General features: G+C 35.7%; 1 protein-coding gene across 1 annotated transcript in view; it reads right to left on the bottom strand.

Annotated features, from left to right (window-relative positions):
* Window positions 1–24231, bottom strand: part of TDRD3 (tudor domain containing 3) — a 71301-nt gene extending 47070 nt beyond the window's left edge. Inside the window, exons 1-5 of the mRNA XM_010575245.1 lie at window positions 24210–24231; window positions 19824–19908; window positions 16622–16687; window positions 7853–8013; window positions 5619–5760 (exon numbers count right to left, since the gene is read on the bottom strand). Coding sequence (XP_010573547.1) covers window positions 5619–5760; window positions 7853–7926 — 216 coding nt within the window. The 5' untranslated portion in view covers window positions 7927–8013; window positions 16622–16687; window positions 19824–19908; window positions 24210–24231. The remainder of the gene's footprint in view (window positions 1–5618; window positions 5761–7852; window positions 8014–16621; window positions 16688–19823; window positions 19909–24209) is intronic.
* Window positions 24232–27789: the final 3558 nt, after the last annotated feature.

Here is a 27789-nt window from a genome sequence, read left to right as displayed (position 1 = left end):
TTGTTGATTAATAAATTGCAAACAGAAAACAAATTATATGATAAATGTCTCTATTTCAGAAAGTATACAAAACTTGCAAGATTAACATTTTAAGCATAAAAAATGATATACTTAAAAGCCTGGGGCACTTAACTTAAGGAGAAGGTTGGATGAAGGGCAGGGAGATGAAGAAAATGATGAAAATTTGCAAAATCATGAAGGCAACACACACAACAAATGCAAAAAATGCAGTCATATACCAAAATCTACACTAACAGAGCAAAGCAGCACACAAATAGGCAGCAGATGTTTCTTCACATAGCACCCAGTGAACTTGCTGCCACTAGAGGTTGTGAAGGCATACAGTTTCAGCATGTTTAAGAAGGAATTGGACCAATTCAGCCTAGAGAACATAAGGTTCAGGGGGATCTTACCAATCTACACAACACCTGAAGGGATACTGTAAAGAAGATGGAGTCAGGCTCTTTTCAGTGGTGCCCAGGGACAGGACAAGAGGCAATAGGCACAAACTGAAACATGGGAGGTTCCCTCCAAACATCAGAAATCACTTTTTTTTTTTTTTTTTTTTTTTTTTCCCGTGAGGGTGACCGAGCCATGACACATGTTGCCCAGAGAGGTTGTGGAATTTCCATCCTTGGAGATATTCAAAAACTGCCTGGACATTGTCCTGGGCATCTGGCTCCAGGTGGCCCTGCTTGAGCAGGGCGGTTGGACCAGATGATCTCCAGAGGTCCCCTCCAACCTCAACCATTCTGTTAAATTCATGAACCCATGCATAAGCAAATACTGAAAGGATTAGTCAGGACTGTATCCCCTGATAAAACATAATACAACAATTCTGGATGCCAAGGATGTATAACTGCTCAGGCTGTGTGCTCTCCCTAAAAAACATCTCTTTTTGCCACTGTTGGAAACAAAATACTGTGCCACTAGGCAATTTCCCCTACAGCCTTATGAAAAGTACAGTACATATGTTAAATTGATCTGCAGATCTTTGGATCACAAAGACCGTAACAATTAGTGCTACATAGTATCTATAGAAGTGCTCTAAAGTCCTAGCCGCAATCAGGCAATCAGTGACCTAGACCTGAAAACAAAGCATTCTCAAATAATAAAATTGCATTAAAGTATCTGTTCATAGTTGATACTTTTTTTCTTTCTTTACAAATTGTGATAACAGCAGCAACCTGCAAAAGAATGAAATTCACTGGAATTGACATTTGGTTCCATGTTAATTATTTCATATTACACAGAAATATTTGGTTTCACAAATGGAAGAAGGAAGAACAGGTACTTAATGCTGTTAAAATGCTTCAAAATTGCATTTCCTATAAAGCATCTCTTTTATCATCTTTATTTCTTATTGTCCCTTTTTTCCCCCTGGGACAGTCATGCATGATTACATACATCATTCCCTACTCCTCATTGGCAGAGAAAGTTTTAATTACTCAAGGCTATATGTGACATTTACCTATACATTTATTACCCTGATGTAAAATTGATTTAATTGTATCATGCGAGTACTGTAGTATAAACATGAATATGCTTTAAGCCATTATACTATCAGAGAATTTCTTAAAATAAAAGATTAATTTGGCTAACTAATACCCAAATCAAAACTTCTGGTCCACTCTTTTCAAGTTAACTACTTTTATTCAGGAACCAAAGACCGTTTCCTAAATCATTTATGGTTGTTAATTCCTTTCAAGGGTGGGGAAAAAAAAAAATCCTTTCCTCATGCCTTGCAGCAAAAGCCACTGATAAAGTATTCAATAAATTATTCAAAACAAAGCACTTAGAAGTGCAGAAATCATAACATTTTTCTCTTTCAGTTTCTACCAGTTCACTTAAAGTGCTGCCTTAGAATTACAAGCTAACCAAGGGCTGATCACTGTAGCACACTCATACCTTCCTGCATCTATTAACTGAAGCAGCACAGTACAACAGTTATTTCATGGCCAAGCTACTTCGCTTTCCCAGGGTAGGCATTCTAGGTCCAATAAACCCTACACTTTTTTTTTCTTTGGATCTAGAGAAATGTAGGCAGTTCTGGAATGGACTCCAGCACTGAATCAAATTAAAATAAAAATATTTATATGATAAGGTAAGAACTCAAGCATTTGATCATAGTTAATTCCTCGTATCCTGTAATCAGAAAGAACATGCTTAAGTTTAAGGACACACTTATTTTCAAGGAAATCAGAGAAACACATACAAGAAAAAGACTGTTCCAAACTACTGCTCAAACATCTAATTTGACAAATAGCAAAAAAAGCACTTAAAAACTAACTGCGTATTTACTAACATTTATTAACATGGATTTTGAATCATAACGATTTATTACATAAAATTGTTATCCAGAATGAAAGAACGCTGCCTAATGGTAAATAACAGCCTTGACACTTTCTTCTCAGGTAGAACTGTCTGCTGAGAAGTGCTTTGGAAATCAAATTTCACTTTGCACCCAATAAAAAGCAAACTGGCAACAAGAACAATATTTTGTAATTTACAATTAAATTTGCTTGTAGCACAGCACTAACTATCATTTACAACAAAGTTAGTTATAAATGCATTCAGTATGCTTCTTTTATCCTTTCTGCTGTATTTGGATTGTGACATTAAAAAAATATTTTCTAGGGAATCGCTTAAGAAACAAAGGTTTACAATTTAAAACTGAACTCCTAGATATTGTATGCTATTATACCCTCACGCTTCTTTCTAATATGAATTTTGAACGATACATAAAATTACTCCTTTTTCCCATCAGGTAACCTCAATATTTAGCCTGGCCTTCACCAAAATAGAAGAATCATTAGGTATACTAGAGAACTTTATTTTTAGATAATCCATAATTTGACAAATTCTATGTTTTAAAAATACAAGGGCCTACCAGTCTCACCAATCATCTCAGCAAAATTTGCTTCAGCCTTCACTTACATATCATCTGATATTTTGATTAATAGCAATACAAAGTACTTTTCCTTCATAAGAAGGGTAGCAGCAATATCTCACAGATACTGATTCTCACCGATTGAAACACCAGTCACCACCAGAACACTAGGAACACTATTAAGTAATAATTATTTGGAACTGTATTCTCACATAAAGAAGCCCATGACACATAACCTCATATTTCCAAATAGTCTAGAAAAAAGATCACACAGTAACATTCTCATTTACTCCCTACTTACTTATTTACTGTCACTCAAACAGCAACACTCAAAAAAAATTGAAATTTCCTGGCAAGAACTACCTTATGACAAAATTGAATGCTACAAGGAATACCGCATTTATTCCACATGCAGTGTGATAATACTGCATTCATTCCACACACACGATATTTGTAGTGCAAGTCTTTCATTACTAAAACTTGATTGCTTTCGGGAGGAATTTCAAACAACATTCTGAATGGAACAAAACAGTAATGCAACTATGCAACTAGAAGCTGACATGTAGGTGCAAGGGCAATAATTTAAAACAGGATAAACAACTTCAATTCTAACGTTTTGTAATATTATTTGACTTAATAGCACTAGCTTATTTCATCGTCTACACAAGAAGCCTAATTAACAATTCACAGACACTGTAGCAGAGAGAAAAAAAACTGGCTTCAAAACAAGTAATTTGAAATAGTCACACAAATACAAGTTTTCTGTCATTTTATGCAAACACAGTTCAGCATTTGATTTAAGCTTCAGTGGCAAGATTAGACAAGGAGAGGCAACGTCCTCATTCAAAAATCTTTGAGAGTTGACAATCTTGCTTATTTGTCAACTGTCCTCTTCTGTAAAGCTTTCTGAACAGGACAGAAACATTGAGTTCACGAGGAAACTGCTATCAAAGTAGCATCTGGCTTCTATAGACTTGTTTGAGCCCTATCTGTCTAGCTGTCAGTCCAGATATAGAACTGGAACTACGATTTCCAGTGGTCATGGTTCACCTGTCTAGACTGATTTCATGTCACCCACAGCTTTTCTGACATGGCCACGTTCACGCTGGGAACTTGATCGTGTGCTGTTAACTGGTCAACAAGAAAAACAAAAGGATACTCTGGCAAACCGCAGGATGGAACCAGAGAATTGAGGGGATAGCAAGAGGCAATAGTTAACTTTCTATACTTCATCTTCTCAGAGCAAATCAGTGAAAACTTAGTTACCTCTCTTTTAAACATATCACATAAAGCCAACAGAACTGGCTAAAAAATGCTGAAAGTTTTTGTAGTCAGCAGCACGCCAATGGTTATTAAATGGTTTGCTATCTTGTAAACAGAACATGTTCCGAGTTACTTCTTGACATTGACCTCAAAAACAAATTAATATTTATAAAGCAACATTTACTTGCTGAAGCCCAGACAGAAGAAACATGAAAACAGACTGTCCAAAACCACCAAGAAAGCTAACCGATTTTATTGACCCTTCTCTTACAAATTAGATGGCATTCTTAAGAACGTGTTAGTTCTATGTGTCTCTCCTGCGTCCCCATCAATCTTAAAACTTAGTGTTTTTTAACTGGAGAGAGGACTGACAAGACTATACTAAATATGAATAAAAATGATAAAACGGGATGTTTTTGCTGTTGGCCTCAGAACCTTCTTTTTAATCAAATAGGCAGCTTCATTTAAAACCCGTCATGTTTTTAAAAAACTATTTTCAATTATAAAAGCACAAAAAGGATGCCAAACAGAAGCAACTAGAATGGACACTGTGTAACTCAAACGTTCAAATAAATTTTGGCCCGGTTTGCTCAGATCTATAAAATGCAAACAAACACCAAAGGTTAGCCATAACAAAAACAACTGTGCCGAAGTTGGCATCAGCAACAATAAAAGAAGTATTTTACACAGAAATGACCATTGTGTTCATAAGCAGCTACTCTGTTTCAGAGACACGGATGTAGAAATATAGAGCTATGTGTGGCAGTAGTAGTGATAGTTGATCTGGCAAGTATTTGGGACTGTTGGTAGCAGGGTCACAACTTCCTGCCCTAGGAACTGCCACTCATTTGTGAGCAAGTGTACGAAAAAGTCTTTCTGCAGCAACTTCTGTTCTATTGGGACAGAAACCAGGCTAAAACAGAGTAAAGGGGCTTACAAGTATTTATGGCTTGTAGAAAGATTTTAAAACCTCCTATTTGTCTTTCTAATCACAAACCTACCTAAAGCACTGATGAAATCTGCAATAGAGAATTCATACTTAAGGTTACCAACTTCTATGCTTTCCGTACACTTACCACATTTTTTTTGCCTCAAAAATATACAGTCTGCAGATGGTAGTTGTAAAAGGCATCATTCTGTAATATTGTGGTACCAAATACACTGTTTAGGAAAGCAACAACCCGTGACTGCACTAAAATAAGTTTAATACATTTGTTTAATATTTTCAATCCCTGCAGACTACGAAAGGAATCAGGTCCCATGCAAAGATCGCTTATAATTTCTTCATTTACAAAATCATACATAAGACCTATTTATATATATTTGCCTGCATCCCTAAAAATATTGGGACAGTAAAGTTTTAAAAGCTTATCATATGAAAGTTCACAGTCAACACATTAAGCTTGATGTCATTAAATGTAATATGCATCCTGTAAGACAAGCATTTTGAGTGGTGTTACCTCACCCTTTGTAATTCCCACTTTTCTATAAGATGCTCCACTTCACCCCCGAGAACTGCTGTGTTACTGTCATCCAACAGCAAGAATCCATTTTTCACTTCAACAATTCCTGAAAGCTTAATTTTTGTTCCAGGTGGAGTGTTCAGACTAGAAGCAGAAACAAAGCCAAATATTTCAAATACGTTTATTAATATTCTGCCACCAAAAACATATAAAACTCTACTCTTATTACACTTCCAACAATGTTGTATTTCATAATAAAAAATTAGCATCAAAAACTTTTGCAATAATTCCTTCAGTATGAACAGTACTTTTCAATAGCTTTATTGGAACACTTCCCATTCATTACACAAAAATGCCATATTGCAAATTAGATTCTAACAGAGATGAATGTTTGCAAATTGTCTGTTTGGTTAAAATCCAATTTAACAGTACCACACTAAGGATGTGATTTGTTTAGACTAACATAAGATATCTCAGAGTCAGTCGCCTAAGAATAAGTTCCTCATCCTAGGATGTATTTATAGCTAATAAATAGAGTATCTCCAGATGGTTAATCATCTCATTTGTTTTACACATTTAACTTAGGAGAAAACAAAGAGCTATTAGAAAAGAAGCTTTCTATACATTACTAACAGCCAGGACTGTACCAGAATAAATATAAAACACATGCATCTTGTAGTGCTGCTTCTCTCGTTACTCCATCATTTAAAAACATATGGATGCTCTCTGTGGTCAACTCCCACAAGGAGGTACCTTACCTTTTTTCATGTGAATCTACCCTGTGAAAAACAACAGCAGATGCATAAAAGAATCATGCATCTCCAATCCGTAATTGAAAGATATGACAAGCAGCACAATCTGGAAACTGATTTTTCTTGTGAGAAACAGGACAGAGTCAGTTATAACCTTTCAGCTGAGACACAATACCCTCTTTAAAATATGCTAAAGCTATTGTTGCAATCACAGGACCATACCACATGGTAAAGAACATTCACAGTGGAGTCAGCCAATTTCAGCACTAGTAGCATTAACCTTAGCAATATTCATGGATTTTCAGTATTGTTCTGATAAAAGCAAAGAAAATGACATCAGAAAAAATAGACAAGAAATATGGCAAAAAACGAAAATTATGCAAAGGGGGGGGTGAGGGGTAAATGGAAACCCCAGTCATGAAGAACTTCTTTTTTAAAAGAAAACTGTGATTTTTATTTAATCATTTATTTAAAGAAACACTATGTATTGAAGCAGCATATTATTCCAGGTTAATAGCCCAACTTCAAACCTGAAACAACCACATACAACACAAATCAAATTTTCATACAATGTTACTTGAAAAGAAGAGCTCCCATCATCAACTACAGTGATGAGTTCTCTGACATTTTTGAGATTTTATCTAAAAGCTTTCAAGCCTGTTTGCCTTCTGTTTCTGCTCTCTATATTCATGTTGGAATATGATACTCGAAGTTCTGTTGGCTCAAGCTAAAATTAAAATATCATTAAGTGTTCTCCCTTTTAAGAGAGCATCACTCTAAACTGCAAGCTGGCTCCTGCTCAGGAGCAGTTTAATAGTAAAAGATGACATTCAAAAATGATGTATATACCTACATCTAACTGTTGCAGCTAGCAGAGAAAGAGAGAGGAAGAAGGTATTTTTTAAATCAGAGTAATCTGAACTAGAGTGAAAAGCAAAGCACACCATGACTCCAGAGACTAAACACAAATTTTCAGTATCTTCATAACCAAACACACAAAAAATCCTCGTGTTAAACAGTAATTAGCTCTCTTACCCTTCATACGTAACTGAAGGCTATTTACTAATTCAATCCAAGTTAAAGTCTTGCCCATGGTAAAGCAGTACTAGTTGCATTAAGTTAGGTGTGTCAGGCCTGTGATATTCCTGCTACCAAAGTCAAGCAAAAGACCCGCTACTACTAAAAATTGGGAATTTGGCTCAAGTTTGCACACACCCAAAATGCTGCATGCCATGTCAACTCCAACTCGGTAGACGGCTGCCAAAATCCACTTTCTTCCATTACGTACTTCAGCATAAACGGTATTGTAAATTACATTCATACACACCTTTGCATGCTGAATTTAAGGTTCTCTTTTATATACAAAATTTGAGAAGGAAGCCTGTTTTGTCAAGCAATTTTTCCATATATTACTAAGGACACTTCCGTTATTTTAAGGACATTTAAGCAGCAAAGCAAAACTTTGAAAATAAAGTTGTGTTCACCTTATTTTTGACATGCTACTGTATTCTATAGCTGTGCAGCTTGTGTGTCCATCGGTCATCTGTAAACGTAACATTCTGGGAGCAGCCTGAGATTCTTCATTATCCTTTGGTGCAGCAACATTGCGTATTTTCTGTATTTGCAGAACACATGGCCCTTCCAGCTATATATGCAAAACAGAAAAGACAAAACTGTTAACACCATTAAGCAAACACACTGTAATATCTAGACACACTAACAGATGCCCCCAGGCAAAGGAAAGTGTAATTTGATCAGGCAGTCATGTTCAATTTCTATCACTCATGTACTGTATGTTCTAAAGCATGATAAAAATGGCTTCTTCAGAGAAACAGTTGTGATGCTGCATACATCTCTGCGATACCAATTATGGAAAAGAAGTGAATGAAAAGGCAGGGGGGACACACGGACGAAACAAAACCACCAATATTGTCACTTCCAGCATACTATGGAGTTCCGGATAAGATTTCACACGCTGTGCCGCAGGGTCTCATCGACAAAGTGTTCTAAAGAAAAAAAAAACACCTTCGAAGACTATCTAGTTGTATCAAGAGTACATTTCAAGTGCAACCGCTTTATAAACACTAACTAGAAACACAGCTTCTTCAAACAGAGGTGCAATCAGAACGTAACAACCTCAAGAGACATCGCTATCTGTTGGTTACCTAAAAATGCAGCATATCCTCCTATACACTTCACAGTTTATGTTACAATAAAAAACCAAAATAAAACAAAAAACCCTGAAAAACAAAAAAAACCAACCTGAAACCAACCAACCAAACCACTTCATCACATTTCAGTTATAGCTGAGTACACAGTCATTTTGATCTCTCTAAGAAATAAAAACGAATAATCAGTTGCCGCTCAACTGATCTTGAGCGCCTACAAGACAGCAGAAAAGATGAAAAAGTGTACATTTCATCAGCTTCTTCCCTTTCAGAAACAGAACAGGTAGCCCAGAAGAACACAAAATGAGAGCAGGTAACCAGGAGGTAAATATGTAAAAAGAAAAGAGAAATTAATAAATAAAATAGAAGCAGTGAAACTAGATAAATTAGAAGATGAGGAAACAGGAACTTTAAGATGAGAACAAAAGAGAAAGGAAAGTACTTCGGAGTAGCAACAAAGCACAAAATTGTACTAAGAGGGGGAAAACGGACACTAAAAAGAGCAAAAGCAGCACCCCATGAAGTTCACTTCCTAAATGGTTTTGTGATCTTGAGACAACAGCTGGTAATATAAACTAAATTTTCTACGCAATTTTCCTATTCTTGACACTTCCAAATAAATTTAAAATTTGCAGGCACCTGCATTGTTTATGACTTCAAATCAAACCATGGAAAATACAGTATCTGGGATGGAGGATTTCTCAAAAGCTGAAGAAGTTGTTTATTTGGAATCTACTGAAACTTGAAGCTTTCTTATCTTTTTTCTTCAATACTGAATGTTTGAAGAAAAGAGCATAAGTAAGAACAACAATATTTTTAGCAAATGCTGACTGAACCTTATTTCTTTCAGTAACAATTAAAAGACTAATTCTGTTTCTCATACAAATGGAAATTTTTTCCCTTTATTTCAACAGAAGAAAACTGGATAATCTAATGTATAGTATGAAAACAAGTTCCCCTCCTCTATCAGTTAACTACAGCAAAGAAGCCACAAAAAAAAAAAAATTTCTCAAGTTTTTGTACGAATGATTCTTTCTATAGTAGTTAATCAAACACAGTGCCACACTCATGTGTTGCTTCAACGGAAGTCTACGCTTGTCATAAATTAATGCTAACAGTTTTTAACATTATACGATGTTTTCAAAGTAAAGATGAAGAAACACTAGTCAACTAAGAAGCATTTCTGGTTAACCACAACTAGCTTTGTCAATCAGCTGAATAGTAGCTTTACTGTGATGGCAATTTCTTTCAGAGATGTTGAGCAAATTCTAGTTCTAAGTACTTGGTTTTGGTTTTAAACAATTGTTTGGTAGATCCTTCAAAAAAATTGGAGTGCAAAGAAATGAGGGCTAGGCTAACTAGAAATATACATGCCAATATGTTCAGGGTTTTGTGCCTACAGTGTCAAGCATACACTATAATAAAGCAGAGCTGCACATCTGTTGAGCTTGGACAATAGTGTCTGCTGCTTTAATGAAGAAAATTACCTGTCACTTCAGAAAACAGGTGCAAAAGAGGAATGGAAGCATGTGCTTTTCACAAATACACACCACATTAACACCACAATTATTTTTATGGACTTAATCAAGACTTTAGAGCATCCACATCTCCCAGTTCCAGTTCAGCTTATTTCCCCTCTCATCACATAAAACAAGCAAAGGAGAAAACGACAGGAGAAAAGAAAATCAGTCTTCCTGCAGAACAACGACAACCAACACCAGATTCCAGCTGAAACCAGATGAAAGAGAAAACATTTCAAGACATCAGCTAAATCAATTTAATTATTTCTAAAAATGGACAATATGTTCGGCTTGCTCTAATCACAAGTTCTTTCTTTCAACACTTCTACAGCCTCTACTCTTTAAAAAAGGGAACTGCAATTTGACAAAACTGTAGTAATATCTGGAATGAAAGGATACATGTTTTGTAAAGATTAATGGCTTTGTAAACATTTGTACATTTTACCACACTTTGTAAAGGTTAGTGGCTATTCAGCATAAGAAACAGATGAGAGGGTGAAAAGTAATACATTAAATACACAGATACAGAAACCCTATCAAACAGCCCACAATGGAGACGGTAGCAAAGTCCAGAACTCTTAAAACACTGACTGATGGGCCACTGTAGTGTAACTCAATGGCCCATCACGTCCAACCTTTCCATGGATCTCGTGGAAAAGACCAAACTTATAACAGGATGGACATGAAGGGCCACAGAGATGATTAAGGGACTGGAACATCTCTCTTATGAGGAAAGGATGAGAGAACTGGGACTGTTCAGCCTGGAGAATGACAATGGGCACAAAGTGAAACACTGGAGGCTCCATCTGAACATGAAGAAAAACTCTTTTACTGTGAGGGCAATCGAGCACTAGAACAGGCTGCCCAGGGAGGCTGTAGAATCACCATCTTAGAAGATACTGAAAAGTCATCTGGACATAGTCCTGGGCACCCAGCTCTAGGTGGCCCTGCTTGAGCAGGGACGTTGGACCAGATGGCCTCATCTGGTCCCTTCCAGCCTCAACCACTCTGTGATCCTGTATCTGTTTTCTTGTATACAATCCCATATTATTATTTAGGTAATGCCTTCATTCTTGGGTTTCATATAGTACAGTTGTAGCTTGCTCTCTCCAGAAGCATTTACGAAGTGGACAAGCAACTGCACACATGTTAAGGCTAGAATGCTATGAAAAGCGGTGCAGATGATTTTAATTTAAAAAAAAAGAAAAACAAAAAACAAAACCCAAACCCCAAAACACTTAAAGAAGAGAAAAAATTAGAAAAATAAAGAAATTGCATTTTATGTGCCGTAGTAGTATAAACAGCTTTCAGTGATTAGAGTCTAAAGGATGCAAATAAGAGTACACAACACAGGCTAAATGAGTTTAGGAAGGAAGACTAGCTTTATCCGTCATTAATCCCGTAATTAACACTCTGCCTACTTTTTCAAGGTGAAAAATATAAGAACAATATCTTATACTGTATAATGGCATTAAAATATTCATACTGTAGGTTTTACATTAACGCATGGGAAAACTACTGGGTAAGTCAGAATCTGAAATTTGAAACGGCAGAAAGAAGCATAAAAGGAATGACTGAAAATGAAAGTTTAATAAAAAGTTATTGAGACATACCACATCCCACTCCTTTATCCACAAAACTTATCAGTGTTAATTCAAGAACACACATGACTTGGAAAGAAAAAAAACAAATAAAAACCAAACAAAAAACCCAAAGTGCACAAATATCCACACTATCTTATACATAGAATATACTCAGGTCTTTCTGGACATAGTTTAAATTAACTAAAACATCATTCGCTCATGTGCAGTTAACTTATAGGCTTCCTCAATATGAAGAAACAATTCTAATACTTATATCATGTCATGTTCAGAAAAAAAAAATTCTGAAATACTAACTCTACACATTGAGTGGAGGGGAATAACTGATCAACACTGGAGATACTATCTATCTACAACAAAACAATAGCCTTTCCAGCACATCCGGAAAGTCAGTAAAACTGTTTTGTATCTATGCTCTTCAAACAGTGCTTACACCTGCCTCAATGTCTGCCAATTAAGACATTACTGCTCACAAACAGGGATTAAACCACTACTGCCATCCTCTGAATGAGAGGAGATGCTCCAGATCAAGCTAGGGTGTCAAAATATCTAGAAGCATAATTGCCAATGTGATCAAGGTAGAAAATAGTGTTCTAATAAATCAATCTCTTCAGATCCCTAAGTTAGAGACAGAATTTCAAACAATGCCTAACGGCTGCCTAATAATTTTCAACAAGTTTTGCAATATAGCAACTAGACTATTCTACTCTTTTCAAGACTTTTAGTGCACCGTCTTCCTAGAGGCATTCCTTTGACACAAACTGGTCTGAAACCAAATACTAGTTGGCTTCTCACAAAGATTTAGCTCATTTTATCTAACACTGTATACTTTTTCTCAAAAATATGGAAGTAATCATGCCTTTTTAAGAGCTCCTGAAATAGATGTTAGGAGCTAAAAACACAATCAAAACACTGATGAAGGTGAAGAGCTCAAGGCCCACAGCTTACCTAAGGCTGCCAAACAGCAATTTCTAAAAAGACTATGACTCAGTTCGCTCTGTCAGCATTACCACACACATAGTCTTGTCAAAATCATCTCAACTGCAAAAAACACAAACAATCAACTAGAAATACGTAGGATAATTTTTGACACATGCAGTATCAAGCGCAGTGACATCAGCAGACCTGATGTAGCAACCGCTTTCACTGGAAGGTAAAGACAAGCACCTGAAGACTGGAGGGTTTTTTTTAAGTTCTAACTGGAATAGCAAATCGGATCATCCTTTTATTAATTAAAAAAAAAAAAAAAATCCTGCAGGAAACCAAAATCCACAATCAAAGAAACACTAAAAGGCAACAAAGCACAGTTATTCGTATTAAAGTAATGAGGCAGAAATTGGGAAGTGTATCAGTAACCTTAAACAGAAATTGGAATCACTGGCAACTTATGTTTCAGCTGCATACTATCAATCTGTTGCAACTCAGAAAGCATCTCTTCGAGCTCAGAAATTAAATCCTTTCTGAATGCTTCTTCTGGAATGAATGTTTCCATGGTAATAGAACATATATATTCAAAAGAAAACCAGTTACGCCTTAAACATAACATCATTACTAAATTATACGTTATAACTTTATAGTCTTCTCTGCATTTTTATTCCATTAAAAACACTTAACATATATTTATGGTATATAGTCACCTGGATGGAAATGGGAGGGTTCAGCTTTTTCAAATCCTATGCAAATGTGGCCATCTTGTGGTTAATACTGGTATTATTGATTTTTTTTAATCCGTACAAAACACAGACACAAATTAGTGACTAAAACATTTTTGTGTATTAATGACTGAAGTTGATAACCACCTATAATGGTCAAATACCCATGTTGTTTCACAGTAGGACTCTATGCCAGCTTTTATGCAAATATTTCCCTATTACACTAATACTACAAAATAATTCTCTATGCAAGATGGAAATACATCATATGTTCTCAAGATACAGATAACTAATACTGATCCTAGTCTTGGATGAGAGGAACAATAGTAGCACATTATTTCTATTGTTTCCTGAAGCATTTTTGAACCACAAATGACTGCTTTCTACTGACAGATTATATTAATAAGTCACTCCTGTCCCAACCGTATCCTTTACTTGCATAAAGCAAATACTCTTCTTTATAAACACATAGTTCTGTAACAAAATATTTGTATACATTACAAGCTAAATAGCAGCACTTATGAAGTGGTCAGATTTGCTTTATATTACTCAAAAAAAAGGGAAACATTACAGTTAAGAAAACAAAGATTCAGCACACTGTCTAACAGTCATTCTCAAAACACAGACTTTTTCTATGCAATCATTACTCCTTTTCAAAACCTGAAGGATTATCATCCTCCAGCAAATGATTTGCAGGCATTTGTTTTGGTTTGGTTTGGGTTTTTTTAGAATAATTTTCTAAGATCTATGATCCAAATAAAGACAGTTGATTAAAGTAGAACCAAACTAAATTTTACTAGAAGTTCACATGTAAAAAACCCTGGCTCCTTAACAATACTGATAGAAGTGTGTAAATCCCTAGGATTTAACAAACATCATTTGTTAAACAAACATTTGTCTTTAGCAAAGGCCATAGTTTTCTTCTGTCCTGCCTGTTTCCTCCAGCTTCTCAAAATTCCTGCTGTTGTCAAAAGTCACTACCTCGGAGAAAAAAATATCTTTTTTCCTCTGTATTTTCACTCTTTAACCATTAAAAATGGAACGAGTCTGTAAGCACTGATCTCTCAACTCTCTGACAATCTGGGAAACAGAAATACCTTGAATCAAACAAATTTTCCAAAAGAAAGTTTGGATTGGACTGGATTCAACCCTATTATCCAGTCCTCCATCTCTATCAACTGTAAGACAATCCCATGTGGAAATTTATCAAGCTCCATTCAGTAACAGTTCCTTTTTTTTTTTTTTTTTAATTTAGGATCCTACATATGTACTGTTCTGTACTGCCAGTAACTAAAATGAGAACCCTTGAAAGGACACACAGTACCACAACGCAGAACATACACTCAGGAGACAGCAGCAAGTTTAATAGGGATCCTTGAAAATTAAAGTAGAACTAGACTTTTCTCACCTTTTCCACCTTTTCATTTTCTGAGATGTTCAGTTTTACAAAATATAAATGTATTTGTGTGTATACAGGTGCAGAAGGTTTTTCCCCCGAAAGGGTAGCTGTTATCTCACAGGTATTTCAAAGCACTAACCACCACAGTTTTCAAGCACACATCCCTCATTTTTGTGCAGAGGTTTTGTATTTTGTGGAAACGAGTGGCACAATTGCACCTTCTCTACTTTGAGCTGAGACACATGAAAAACCAAAGCAGTGACTTGAGCAGCTAAATTAGAAGCAAACATTTTAGATTCTCATATATAATGTCCATCAAAGCTTCGATGAAATTAATGACACTTTTAGCTTTAATTTACCACTTGAAATACATAATGACAACAGAAATTTTGAAAACATTCTCTCTAAAGGAAACGGACAAGTTACTAAGTATATTGTCAAGTGATAAATGAAAACTGAACAACTACCTCTAAAGAAATCATACCATAATGCAACAAAACTCTGAAAAAACAGTACTATTAAAGTCACTTTGAACCAAAAACATGTTTCAACAGCAAAACCAAATAAGGCAAACATTACCTCACACACAACCTTAATACTCTGCAGAGTTACACTTGACCAATTACATTTGGACCTTGTGAATATTACATGATCTGAAATGCAAAATTCAGTAATACTCCAATTAAGCAACTGAGAAACAAGCAATGCAAAAACAGATGACATAAAAAGCAATTATTTTGCTTGTTTTCCATATTTCAAAAACAGGATACTGAAGAGGAAAAGAAATTTTAAAATCAGACAGAAGAAACAGCTAAATCAAAAACTTTCAGGTAGTAAAAAATTATTTAAGCACTGAAGTATCTTTAACAGCAAGTTATCCAGAAACCTAAACAGATGAACAGTTTCATAAAATATCACCTTGATTTTTTAAGTAATACCTGCAAAAAACATAGCTCCAAATAGTAAGAAATAAAGTTAAAACTGAACTAACTTTCTGGGAAAAGTAAGTAATATGTTGCATGCACAGACTGTTGCCTAGCTAAAAACTATGATCCTGCAATACACTATTTCTGCAGTGTGCTTTTCATATCTGATAATAATGTTCCTGTTGTTGTTCTTATAGAAGCCAGCATTTACAGCAGTCACCACTCCATTTAGACAATAGCATCAGCAGAAAAAACAAATCCAAACAGCTCTTAACAGCTTCTCTCATCAATCTTGTTTTCTTAAAACAAACCCGCCTTGATTTATCACTATTCGAATTTCAACAGTAATGAAGTATGTTTCGCCAGAACTTTCACATCAGTGATACAGACTGTCAATATTTGGAAGTTAGGGATAACAATTTGAATTGAGAACTACTACTAGGTTTAAAATTAAATTCCTCCATTTATCCACTCTCTTAACTGCATGTGAGGAAGAAAACAGGAAGGGTGTACTGAAGGAGCCAAATTTAATTTTTATGTAAACATACAACATATATTAAAAATCCAGCACATCCATGTTTCGAGTATACTACTATTCTGTAGCATATAAAGTATCATAATCATACAGCTGCTTTGCTTTATTCCTAACCTGCCTTGTTACCCTCGCAAGAACAAAAGAGGAGAAAAAAGGAACTTCTGATGCCACATCAAGATCAAACAGGTTAAATGACTTTTGAATGATAAAATAAGTTGCTGGGGTTGTTTGCATTTATTTAAGCATTTCAAAGTGGAGAAATAAAGAGAGAGTCCCCTCTTTATGAAACCTAGTGGGAAAACTATTATGCTCATAGATTTATCCTATAATATACTCAAATACTGGGTTCTTTTGTATGTGAAATAATGACAAAACGAGACTAATGCACCATAGAAAGCTGTCATCACGCAGAAATCACAGAACACAGAAGTGAAGTAAAAAATATTGTCTACCTTTTCCACCTTTCCACCATTGATGTCACTGGGGAGGAATTTCTTGCCAATCGTTCTTAAATCTGTCTGAAATTAATACAGAAGACAAGAGAATATTAACCTAAAATAACTTGTTTCCAAAAAAAGTTTTCATCATAAAATAGGAAAAAGAAGGGTATTTCTTCCATAATGCCAACTATTTATAGACTATAAAAAAAAATCCCTCTAACTGCATATGAAAAAATTCAACAACTAAAAGAGTTTACAAAAGATATTCCTTTGCTTTTTAAATTATATTCTTGTTTTAAGCACATTTTCAAAGATAATTAAAATGCTCTTAATAGATGAAACAAAATGACTAAGTAACATTGAATTATTAGACATAACTGAGGTTTAATAGAGGTAAACTTCTTTCTTCACTCTCCATCTGGCACTTACAGAAAAGCATTTCAAATTTGCGTGGTTTTACATGCCGAAATCCTTCATAAAAGTCTGGGATGATTTTTGCAATTATACCTGGAGTAAAAGCTTACCTCATATTTCCATTAAATGCTTTTTAACTTAAATGTCTGATTACTTCTTTTGGAAGTGAGGTAGACAGCTGCATGACATTATTCAGCAACTGTGCAACATGGCCACTGACAACACTAAACTGAAGAATTCATATGGTCAAAGGAACAAGTCTCCACAAAAGCACTTTCCTTTACCTAACAGTATTTGTACAAGAACTATCAATCAGGGTGATGTGTGACAAAGGGAGGCACTGGATGGCTAAAAGGTGCAGCACAGGAAAATAGCAAATGGTATAAAAACTAATTAAACTTTACACACTATTCTTTTTAGTGCATTTATATCTGTTAAGAAAAAAAATAAGGCATAGCAGTGCAGCCTAAACACCCATGTCTTGTAAACTCCGTTGTTTGAAATAAGCCTGTTGTTTTAAATAGAACATGCTGATGCACATTACTGTACTGAAGCTGAAAACCCTTCTTATTTATTATGATCTTCCAAAAGAAGACGGCCTAGATGCAATTACTACTAGAACTTGTACACTAACTTGCCATTAATATATGCCAATGGACTATTGTTCTGGCATCCCAATCTAGAACTGAGCAGCACTACATTTTAGTATCTAAAACACTAAACAAATGGTTTAGTTTGTTTTTCAGCAAGAAACATTAGTACCCTACAAATGGAAAACTAATTGTGGGGATATTCTTTTAGGCTATTTACTCTGAGTATCTATAGAGTGGATAAATGCTCAACCCACTTTCTGTTGCACAAGATAGCCATAGACAGTGATAAGAAAGCACATTCCATTTTCAATCTGAGCCCACCTGAGGGAACTGATCTGTCATCTGTCAGTTATTTATCTCTGACTAGCACACAGGTTCCTATAAACTGTTCCCACATGTTCCATACCTATATAATTAACAAGTCTCCAGCAAGATGCTTTGCAATCACAGCAGCAGAAAGAGGACACAACTTTTACAAACTCTTTGCATGATGTTATACAAAAAAACATTTGAAGGACTGAAGGTACCTTTATGTCTATTTCATACTTAATTAAGCAATTCACAGGAAAAAAAGGGTCAGTTGACTTCTTGGTTTCTTCTGCCTGAAATGTATCTCTAGCAGTCAAGGAAAGAATTTGTGAATTTGTAAGAAGCGAAACCTAAATTCACTGTTATCCTGTTGTTCAAGCCACAATGCTATTCCCTACTTACCCAACAAGCAACTTAACCTTCGAGGTATCAAAACAACTGATTTAATGACAAAAATATTGATAAGCAATTAAAACTAGGTTTGGGGTGCTTGCATAACATTTCTGATTTATTTTATTTTTATTATGTATCAAAGAAACTGGAAATACAACACATACATGCTCAAATGATCATGTTAGTGCTTGTTTCAGCATATAATTACATGTGGGTAATACCCAGCAACTTGGAAATATTTTATTTGCTTTTTTATAAACCAGTAATGCACTCTCAGATATATATAGGCATCCTACTACAGCCCAGAAACCAAATGCTTACCCTCTGCATGTTTTGTATTACATTATTTGCACTTTTGCATTATAATTTTGCTTTACTTCTTTTCAAATTCATTACATGAATTGGTGCATGCATACATGAGTGATCAAACACGTGCTTCAAAGAATAAATGAAAGGAACAGAGGGGATACTCTTTTCAGAGTATCACCCTAAACCAACAGTGGTTGAATCTTGAAGATGGACAAAATAATCCCTAACAGTTCTCATTCACAATTTCATTAAGAAAGACTACTTTTCTCTTAAGCGCTCTACTACATTGTTTTTCCCCTTCGAACTACATATAGTTATTACAAAGGACAAAGTTTACATAAATCCATATACAGTGCATACAAGCTTTAAAACTTGTGAGTATGGATGACTGAGAAGTTTTAAACAAAGAAAATGTAAAATTCTCAAACTCTCCCTCATGATTTTGATAGAATAAATTAAAAATAAGTAAATACATGGATTAAGTAGCTGCCCTCTTTTCAATGTTATTGAAAGGGAGCAGACTTACTAATGTTTACCAACAATGTATGTACTAAAATTCTGAAAAACACAAATTCACATGCACACTTTTCTGGAGTCCTTGAAAGTATTAAGGTTTATTGCTTCCAAGTTGGTTCTCTGTCTTGCATATTTTTGTATTTATTTGTCTGCAGGAATAGTGACTACTAATCCAGATTTCTACATTAAAAAAACCCAACAAAAAACCAACTGTTTGTAGTTACGTAAATATGTACATGTCACAGGAAAATTCACCATTAGTTTGAATATGCTTTAAAGTATATCATGTCCAGAAGTCAAACTAAGTAAGGGTGTTTTATTCATCCCAACAAACTAATATTTTGTACTACAATTTCATACTCATGTCAATATACAGCACTCCTGATTTTATTACTGCTTATACTTTGACTTTAGATTTACATTTCATAATCATAAAAATATTTTCCTACTAAAAATTATGTTCATTTTTCTCCTCTAGGTTCCATGGTTTGGAATAGGTGTTATTTCCAAATATAATTCACAACTCAAACACGCAAGGAGAGAGGAGGTACTCTATCCTTTACGTAAATCGCACAGACAACGGTACACTTAATTAGCCACACAAACGTAACACTTGAGTCATTAGATACATCATTTTTAGCATGATTTGTCAGAAAAAAGTTTTCACAATCATAACTTACATTAAGGGCAACTAGGATAATGTCATTTGTATTAACTTTTTCAGAGGAACTTATGCAAGCTTCAATTCCTTCATCTGAAAGATACCTGTTAAAGAAAAAACAATATTAGAATATCACATGATGTATCTATTAGGCAAACATTTTGTTCTGTATGTAAGATTATTGTCTTCAGTTTGTATCTTTTGTGCTGGTGAAGCATAGATTTAAAAATACTTAGAAAATTACTTCATGTAATCAGTTTCCTTACACTGAAGTGAGACTGAGTAAGAGACTTCTTCCATAATTTCTAAACAAACAAACAAACAGCTTTGCTTACAAAGTAAGAACAGCCACCATTCCAATTATGTCAAACATGGTAACACTACGCTCCTCATACCCGCCCCCCCAAATGATAGGAACCTGGTTTCCAGGTCAACCATTCGGGTTTTAATTGATGTAAGCGGCATACTTTCACTCACGCACTTGCAAGGAAGAAACAAAACAAAACAAACCATCCCACACACAACACAAACCACAACCACATCCATTTCTCAAGAGCAAGACCATACGGTTAAGCCCTCAAGGGCTGGGGCACGCAACACTGCCGTCTTCTAAAGTGTATTCTTGCTTGCCTGGGCTACAAAGAAACTGATAAAAACTGAACCGCATTACAGTGTATCGGTAAGCAAATATGGTGAAAAAGTTTAAATAAGAATAGAAAATCTCCTCCACAATCACATATGGACACAGCATTTGTGAACCTCGTGCTGGTAGTCCAGGATCAGTATCTTCCTGCAAAAATTCTGTGAGTATACAATAAATTTGCTCATCTGAAAACTAAGGAAGTTTTAAATGGATTCAGCTAATCAAGTCAAAAGGGCTGACCTATTCTAACCTTGAAAAACACTTTAAAAAAAAAAAGATAATTTTAACTTGAGTGGTCAGAATTTGTGACATTTGTTATTCATTTTGCATAATATTTCCTATTCAAAGCCACAGAGCTCATTTTTACGTAGCTGGCAATCTGCTTTCTCTGCACAGCTCTTCATTTTATTTAAATACATCACAGCAATCATTAAATAATTGATATTTGCTAGGTAGTCTGAAACACAGTACTTGCCCAAGTAACTTTTAAATAGCTACCTACCTACCAAGAAATCACTATTCCCCAAAGAATGAAAGAATGATTTAAGAAATAAAGCTTAATATACATTAACAAATATTAAAAATAAATATTCCTGAGTGCTTCAAGAAATACTTCTTTTTAAAGAAGATAATATCCACAGTGTAACATATAAACAAGGCAAAACATTTGAAGGAAAGTATTCTTGATAGGCCTTTTTGATTCTGGCCCAGGTAACACTAACATCACCTTTTCCAGCCCTGCCAGTGTTCCCAGACTAATTAATGATTCCAGTTGTGATCTAACCCAGGCATTTGGCGGGATCTAACTATTCAAGTTGGACACTGACATCTAGCAAACTCTGAGAGACCAGACAGGCATCACCAAAAAAAAAAAAAAAAACAAACCCCCAAAACCCCCCAAAAAACAAAACAGCCCAAACCCAGATGCACTGAATGGGAAAAAATTGCACATATAAAAACATAAGGAACGATCCTATTTTTTATATAAAGGCAGATGCTTGAGAAGAATAAGGTGGCAAGTTTTGGTGGCCTGCATGGGAATGCAGGATTTCCCAGCTAAGTGACTCTGACCTCAAGTACTATGACCTGTGAAGATTCAGGTAACTACTGTGAATTAGCAGATCTCATTAGGTGGAGTCGGAAAGTAAAGTAAAACAACATTTCCACTCTGTGCCAGAGGAAACTAGAACAGATACATCCTACAGGCACTATCTTATTCTCAAGACTTCAACTGGGGTTTAATTACACCAACAGACTTCCTAGAAAGAGCAGTATCAGAAACTCTACAAGTTTACCATCCGTCATCTTCAGTGTAAAAATGAACACAAGTTCAACACCAGGAGTTAGGGGGAGTGCAAAATCCATAAGCTGAGTTTTAGACTGTCAGGCAAGTTGTGGAAAGATTCCTCATCTTCTGCTCCTAATGTAAATGAAGTCATTCTTCAATTCTACTGAAGCTAGCAGGACTCCAGTTCTCTTACAGAGTTACTCAGCCTAGTATTTAGATGTAAGCACTACCATTTTCCAGGAAGAAAAAAAAAAATGGTTTTAGAGCATGAATAAACAAGAACCTGACCTAGAATTAAATTTTCCCAATGTAGGACAAGATTAATTCTGCTATCACAAAATTCACTGCTGAGACATGTTTTACTTTCTCACTTCAAAGTGAAGACTGAATCACAGCTGACAAAATCCCACTCTTTAGTCAAAATTTTGAGTTTATAAATTTTTATATATAAATTTCAGTTTAGTTTGTCTCATTACCTTGGAGCTTTTTTGAGATGGAAAGATAAAGAGAAACCCACTGGAAAAGACTATTCATATTTTACTTGTGCTCGTTTAAGCAACAGCACTTAGCAGAAACATTGCCTACCTGACTGAAATCTCTGCCAACATTAGTTTGATTTAAACAAACACTAAAGCTTTTCAGCAAAAGACTGATTAAAATGGTTATTAAAATAGTCTTCAAAAAAGCAAAGGCTGTTAACATTTAAGGGGAGGGGATATTTTATAGTTTGGGGTTGGTTCGTTTAGTTTTTCTAGATATTTATTACATGAAAGCATAAATTACTTCAATGCATAAGATCAGGATCAAAATTACTTTCAAGATAAAAGATCAAATCAACAACTATATCAGCAAAACTATGCTGAAGAACTTCAACAGAGAAAAAAAAAAAACAAAATTAGCAGAGCTCTCCAGTAATGGGTCAGGTGTTGCTTCTGTGCAACAGGACATAAAAGTGCAGATTTTGTCAGAAACAGTCAGGAATTGGTCAGGGAACAAACCACAACCAGGACACACCATACACTAGCATTAACCGAAGCACAGATTTCTCCTTCTTTAATAGAAGCCTGGAACTAGTGTATATCAAGTCAGTCTTTTCCATTTTGCCCTAATAACTCTTATACAGACTACTTTATACAGCAACGAATATTCCAAATACATGTTTACATTTTCTTTACAACCTTACAGAAAGTTCTTATTTAAAATAAATTACTTTCTCTTCATTGCCTGTACAGTCTCCTATAAAAACTACCTAAGTTTTAGTTTTGAGTATTTCCTGCTACAGGCCCACAAATTATTTAAGAAAAAAAAAAAAGTATTTTTAGGAAATTTTTGTTGTTTAAAATAAATATATTTATACAAAAAAACATACATCTACCTCTCTCAAGTATGAAATGCGAGTTACAACAGGCAAAATTAACTCTTCAGCTGGCATAATCCTTCCCCCAACAACATACAGATTATTAAGGCTAAAATTCTTTTTCCAGGCTCTGAAGGAAACAGAGTCCCCTTTTCTATCTGCTCTTAATAAGGGCATGCCATATGCTGAAGGTAGGACCTTTACAGCACAAAGCCACTCAATCTTTTTGTTCTCTGTATGAGATGAAGGAGAAAAAAAATCTGATCCTGAATAGAATCAAAGACAGCAAAAAAACTCCTCTGGAGTCAAAGACAACAGCCCTGCAGCTCTGTGTCTCTATTACATTCGAGTGTGTCACAACATCTACATAACCCGTTGTGCTGGTTTTGGCTGGGATAGAGTTAATTTTCTTCATAGTAGCTAGTACAGGGCCATGTTTTGGATTTGTGCTGGAAGCAGTGTTGATAACACAGGGATGTTTTCATTCCTGCTGAGCAGGGCTGACCCAGAGCCAAGGGCTTTTCTGCTTCTCCCCCCAGCCCACCGGGACAGCTGACCCCAACTGACCCAAGGGATATTCCACACCATACGACGTCATGCTCACTATGTAAAGCTGGGGAAGAAGAAGGAAGGGGGGACTTTTGGAGTGATGGCGTTTGTCTTCCCAAGTCACTGTTGGAGATGATGGAGCCCTGCTGTCTTGGAGATGGCTGAACGTCTGCCTGCCCATGGGAAGTGGGGAATGAATTCCTGGTTTTGCTTTGCTTGCGTGCGCGGCTTTTTCTTTACCTATTAAACTGTCTTTACCTCACCCCCAGAGTTTTCTCACTTTTACCCTTCCGATTCTCTCCCCCTTCCCACCACAGGGGGGTGAATGAGCAGATGTGTGGGGCTGAACTGCTGGCTGGGATTAAACCACAACACCCGTTCTGCCCATTTTGCAAAATATCACAACCTATCACAACCTTAGGTAATGAAAGGTGAACTGCAATGAGATCCTGTTACACTAATCCAACACATTTCCTATTGCCAAGGAGTAGGAAGCAATTCTAAACCACCCATGAACCAGACCACAGTGCTGGAAGCAGGTCGCGAGCTCCCACTCCCCAAGAGGTACCTGGCAGTGCTGTACGAGCAGTGTCCTCGTCAATTCTTGCTCTCCGTACCTCCATCCCAAGCTGTCCCCACCTTTTCTTTAAAGGGCAAAGGAGCACAGAGAATAACCTGGCACAGAAATGCTGCTGCCGCAATCAACAAAATTTCCCTTGTCTTTGCCATAAACAAACATTTCAGAATCATGCACTTTTGCTTAAGGTGAAGAAGTGAATAAATAAATGGTAAAATAAATGGGTGAGAAGCATGGAGTGAGAAGCAGCCAAGCTCCACAAACTTCTCTAAGAAGTCAAAGGCTAGCCAGTAGCTGACCACTGGTATCTTACACTGACAGCAACAAGACAAATTATTTCCTTAATACACAATGCAGATAATACTACCCTGGAAGATGAGCCTGAAAGACTTAAAAGGAGGCAACTATATTCCAAATGGAAGCTTAATTTTTTGCTTTATCCACCAAAGTCTTAAGCATCCTAAAGAGATATTTATATTTTTGAGTAAAAAAAAAAAAAAAAAAAAAAAACACAAAAAAAACCCCAGCACACACAAAAAAAACCACACTGAACTTTCCTCTATGGGGAGTGGTAACTAGAGTAATGTACATTGCAAGCACCTTTGGTTTCCAAAAAAAAAAAAAAAGTATTCACTAGACTTCTTTCTTGCAGATGTTTTAAAACAATCTCAAAAGTTATAAACTGAAGTAATGCAGACAATTCAATTGATTTCAAAGGAATTATAGCAAGTAATGCTGCATGAGTCACATAGGGATTTTGTGGCCTTGGAACATTAATACAAATTAAACAAAAAAAAAAAAAGAAATAAAATCAGTTTACAACCAAATGGGCACAAAGCTGCTGCAAATGGTTGAGATGGTTATTTGTGGAGCATTCTCTTGAGAGAGAAGACCAGAAGTGAGAGAAAAATAAATGCTTCTACTGCAATTCTTCCACATTATGCTTGCTGAAACCTGTGGGATCTCTCACCTATTCCTTCCCCTGCCTCCCAGCTCCGCTCATCTGAGACATGTAGCAGTACAATCCTCTTAGCTACAGCTTTTGTCAGAACATCTCCTAGAAAGCACCTAGATTCTTACCTTATCTTCAAATGAAGCATTAAAACAAAGTCATTAGTAATGAATCAGAATTTTCTACATGAACCATTTACACATTACATATAAATCCAAATCTACAATTTTTCTGTCAAAATGTTCTCAAATAAGCTTCTGTAAAAAACAGATTTCAGTAATTATTCCTTTGTAATACACAGAAAAACATATTACATCAGTGACAAGCAGAGCTGTTTTCCCACTGCTCCTTCGTATCAAGTATGACATCAATTTAATAACCCACTTTTGCACATTATAGGTGTGCACCTTCTCCTTTTCAGTATTTCCCATTGCTAAGGGCTATAACTCTGTAGTACCAACCTCACCTGCACCTCTACTCATCTCATTTTATCTTCCACTTTACTTCATCAAGAACAGATTACACCTGACGTGGCCTAAATAGACAGATTTCTGCACTGCTACAGTATTGCCACCTATGTCTGAAACACTGAAGAAATCAGCAGCATCAAAGGAAGATGCATTTTTGCTTGTCTGTTCTATACTGCTGGATCAAATAGTTGATCTGCAGACAAACATGCACATGTACACACACACACACACACACACTTTAAAAGGTTTAAAATAAGAGCTTTATTCTAGAATTAAATGCACCAGGTAAACAACTTTCCTAATAATATTTATTTTTCACAAGCAGCATTCTTGAAAAGCATGTTTTCTCTATTTGTAATTAACAGTTCATGCGCAAACACAAATCTTCAATCTTCCATCCTCTTTCTGTCCCGTATTTCTAGAAATCCTCCGTAATTTTTTCCTATCAACTCTACAATTAACATTTTATTAAGTAGAAGCTTTCTTTAAGGGAAGAAGTAAATAAGGGAAATTAATGTTAATAAACATGCTGTATAAAATTTACATATTTCAGATTCACAACTCTTCACAGAATCACTGTGATATTAGCAGAAAACACAAAAGGCACCAACAGTACTTCTTGTAATTCAGTGCCAGCCACATGAAACAATGTTGAAGTTTTACAGTAAATTTTATATAGCTATTTTCAATGTGTCTATGCAGAAATCAGAATGTTCCTTCTATTACTTTGCTAAGAAAACAGATTTATACAATCATGTCATAAAAAAGATAAGGTTGGGGGGGGGGGAGAATCCACAGACAGCTTTCAAATTTCTTATAGTTGGTGACACCACAAAAGAAGAGAGAACAACTTTAACAATAAAGCACAGTGAAACGTCAAAGAACGCACTAGTATGAGACCACCACTGGGTGCCAGTATTGTTCCATAACAGAAGAACAGTATCTCCTATATTAGCTATTTTAAAAACTTGGGAGTTCTCCTAATAGGGTTTCAAAATGTTCTGCTGAATTTCAGTTGTATAAAGGAATTACACCGCAATGTTACAAATTTTATTGAGGGGCTATCACTAGAGCTGTTTAAAAAAAAAAAAAAAAACGAAAAACTAAACAACCCATTTTAAAACATTATGCTAAATATGAAAATCAGATTTCAAAGAAGGTTTCTTCATACTCTATAACCTGCATAACAATACTGGGAAGGCAACTGACACTGTTCTTCCCCTCAACTTCTGAGCTTTTTATTTAAAGAATAATGTAGCATTATACAAACTACCAGACAAAATAAAATGGAACTTAAGGGTAAAAAGAACAGAGAAAATTTTAGAAAGATTCAAAAGCCCTGCCAAAATTAGGGCCAACTGTTCCTTTATCCACAAGGCAAACGTCTGTAAGGAATGACAAATGTAGATTCAGTGGCATTCTTGGCAGTTCTACTATTAATATTCTCACACCCAGACAAGTGACATTTTTCCTAACGTCTAACCTTGCTGCACTGCCTTCTGTTGCCTCTTGTTTTCTGCACACCTATGGAGAAGAGACCGTGCCTTTCCTTTTTGCAATCACATTTAAAGACTTACTTCCTACATCTTGTACATCTTGCTCTGTATCTGGTACATCCGGTATATCTTCCTGTATATCTTGTACTTATACTGATGATTATTGCTATCCAAGTGTATTTTTGTTCTCCTATCACTTCTCCAATTTGTTAACATCACTTTGAACTCCAACCCTGAGCACCCACAGCTTCGCATTCCTAAGGAGCTTTATCTTGTGTTTAAGCTTAGTACTTCATGCTCCATCGTCCAGCTGTTTAATGACAGTTTCAAATAAAATTTGACCTAGAAGATACCTTCATGCAGCCTCAGATTTTGACAGTGAACCATCTGTAGCCGTCCTTTCTAGTACGGTCAAACCAGTTTTATAATTGCCTTACAGGAACTTAATCTATACTGTTTCCCTATTTCACTCCTTAAAGATGCAAAACCAAAACGTTAAAAGTAAGTGTAGTGTATTACATCACTATTCAAAACTCACCAAGTGGAATTATGCTAGCAAAAACCTATTTGCACCATCCAGAAAGCACACTGAGAATTACAAAATTTTGGTTGCAACTAGGAAGCGTTTAGATGAACAGACACCAAGGTACTTA

The sequence above is a fragment of the Haliaeetus leucocephalus genome, unplaced genomic scaffold (assembly GCF_000737465.1).
Source record: "Haliaeetus leucocephalus isolate CR32 unplaced genomic scaffold, Haliaeetus_leucocephalus-4.0 Scaffold462, whole genome shotgun sequence".
Lineage (NCBI taxonomy): Eukaryota > Metazoa > Chordata > Aves > Accipitriformes > Accipitridae > Haliaeetus > Haliaeetus leucocephalus.
The sequence above is the reverse complement of the archived record's forward strand: the minus strand, read 5'-3'. Positions and strand labels throughout refer to the sequence as shown.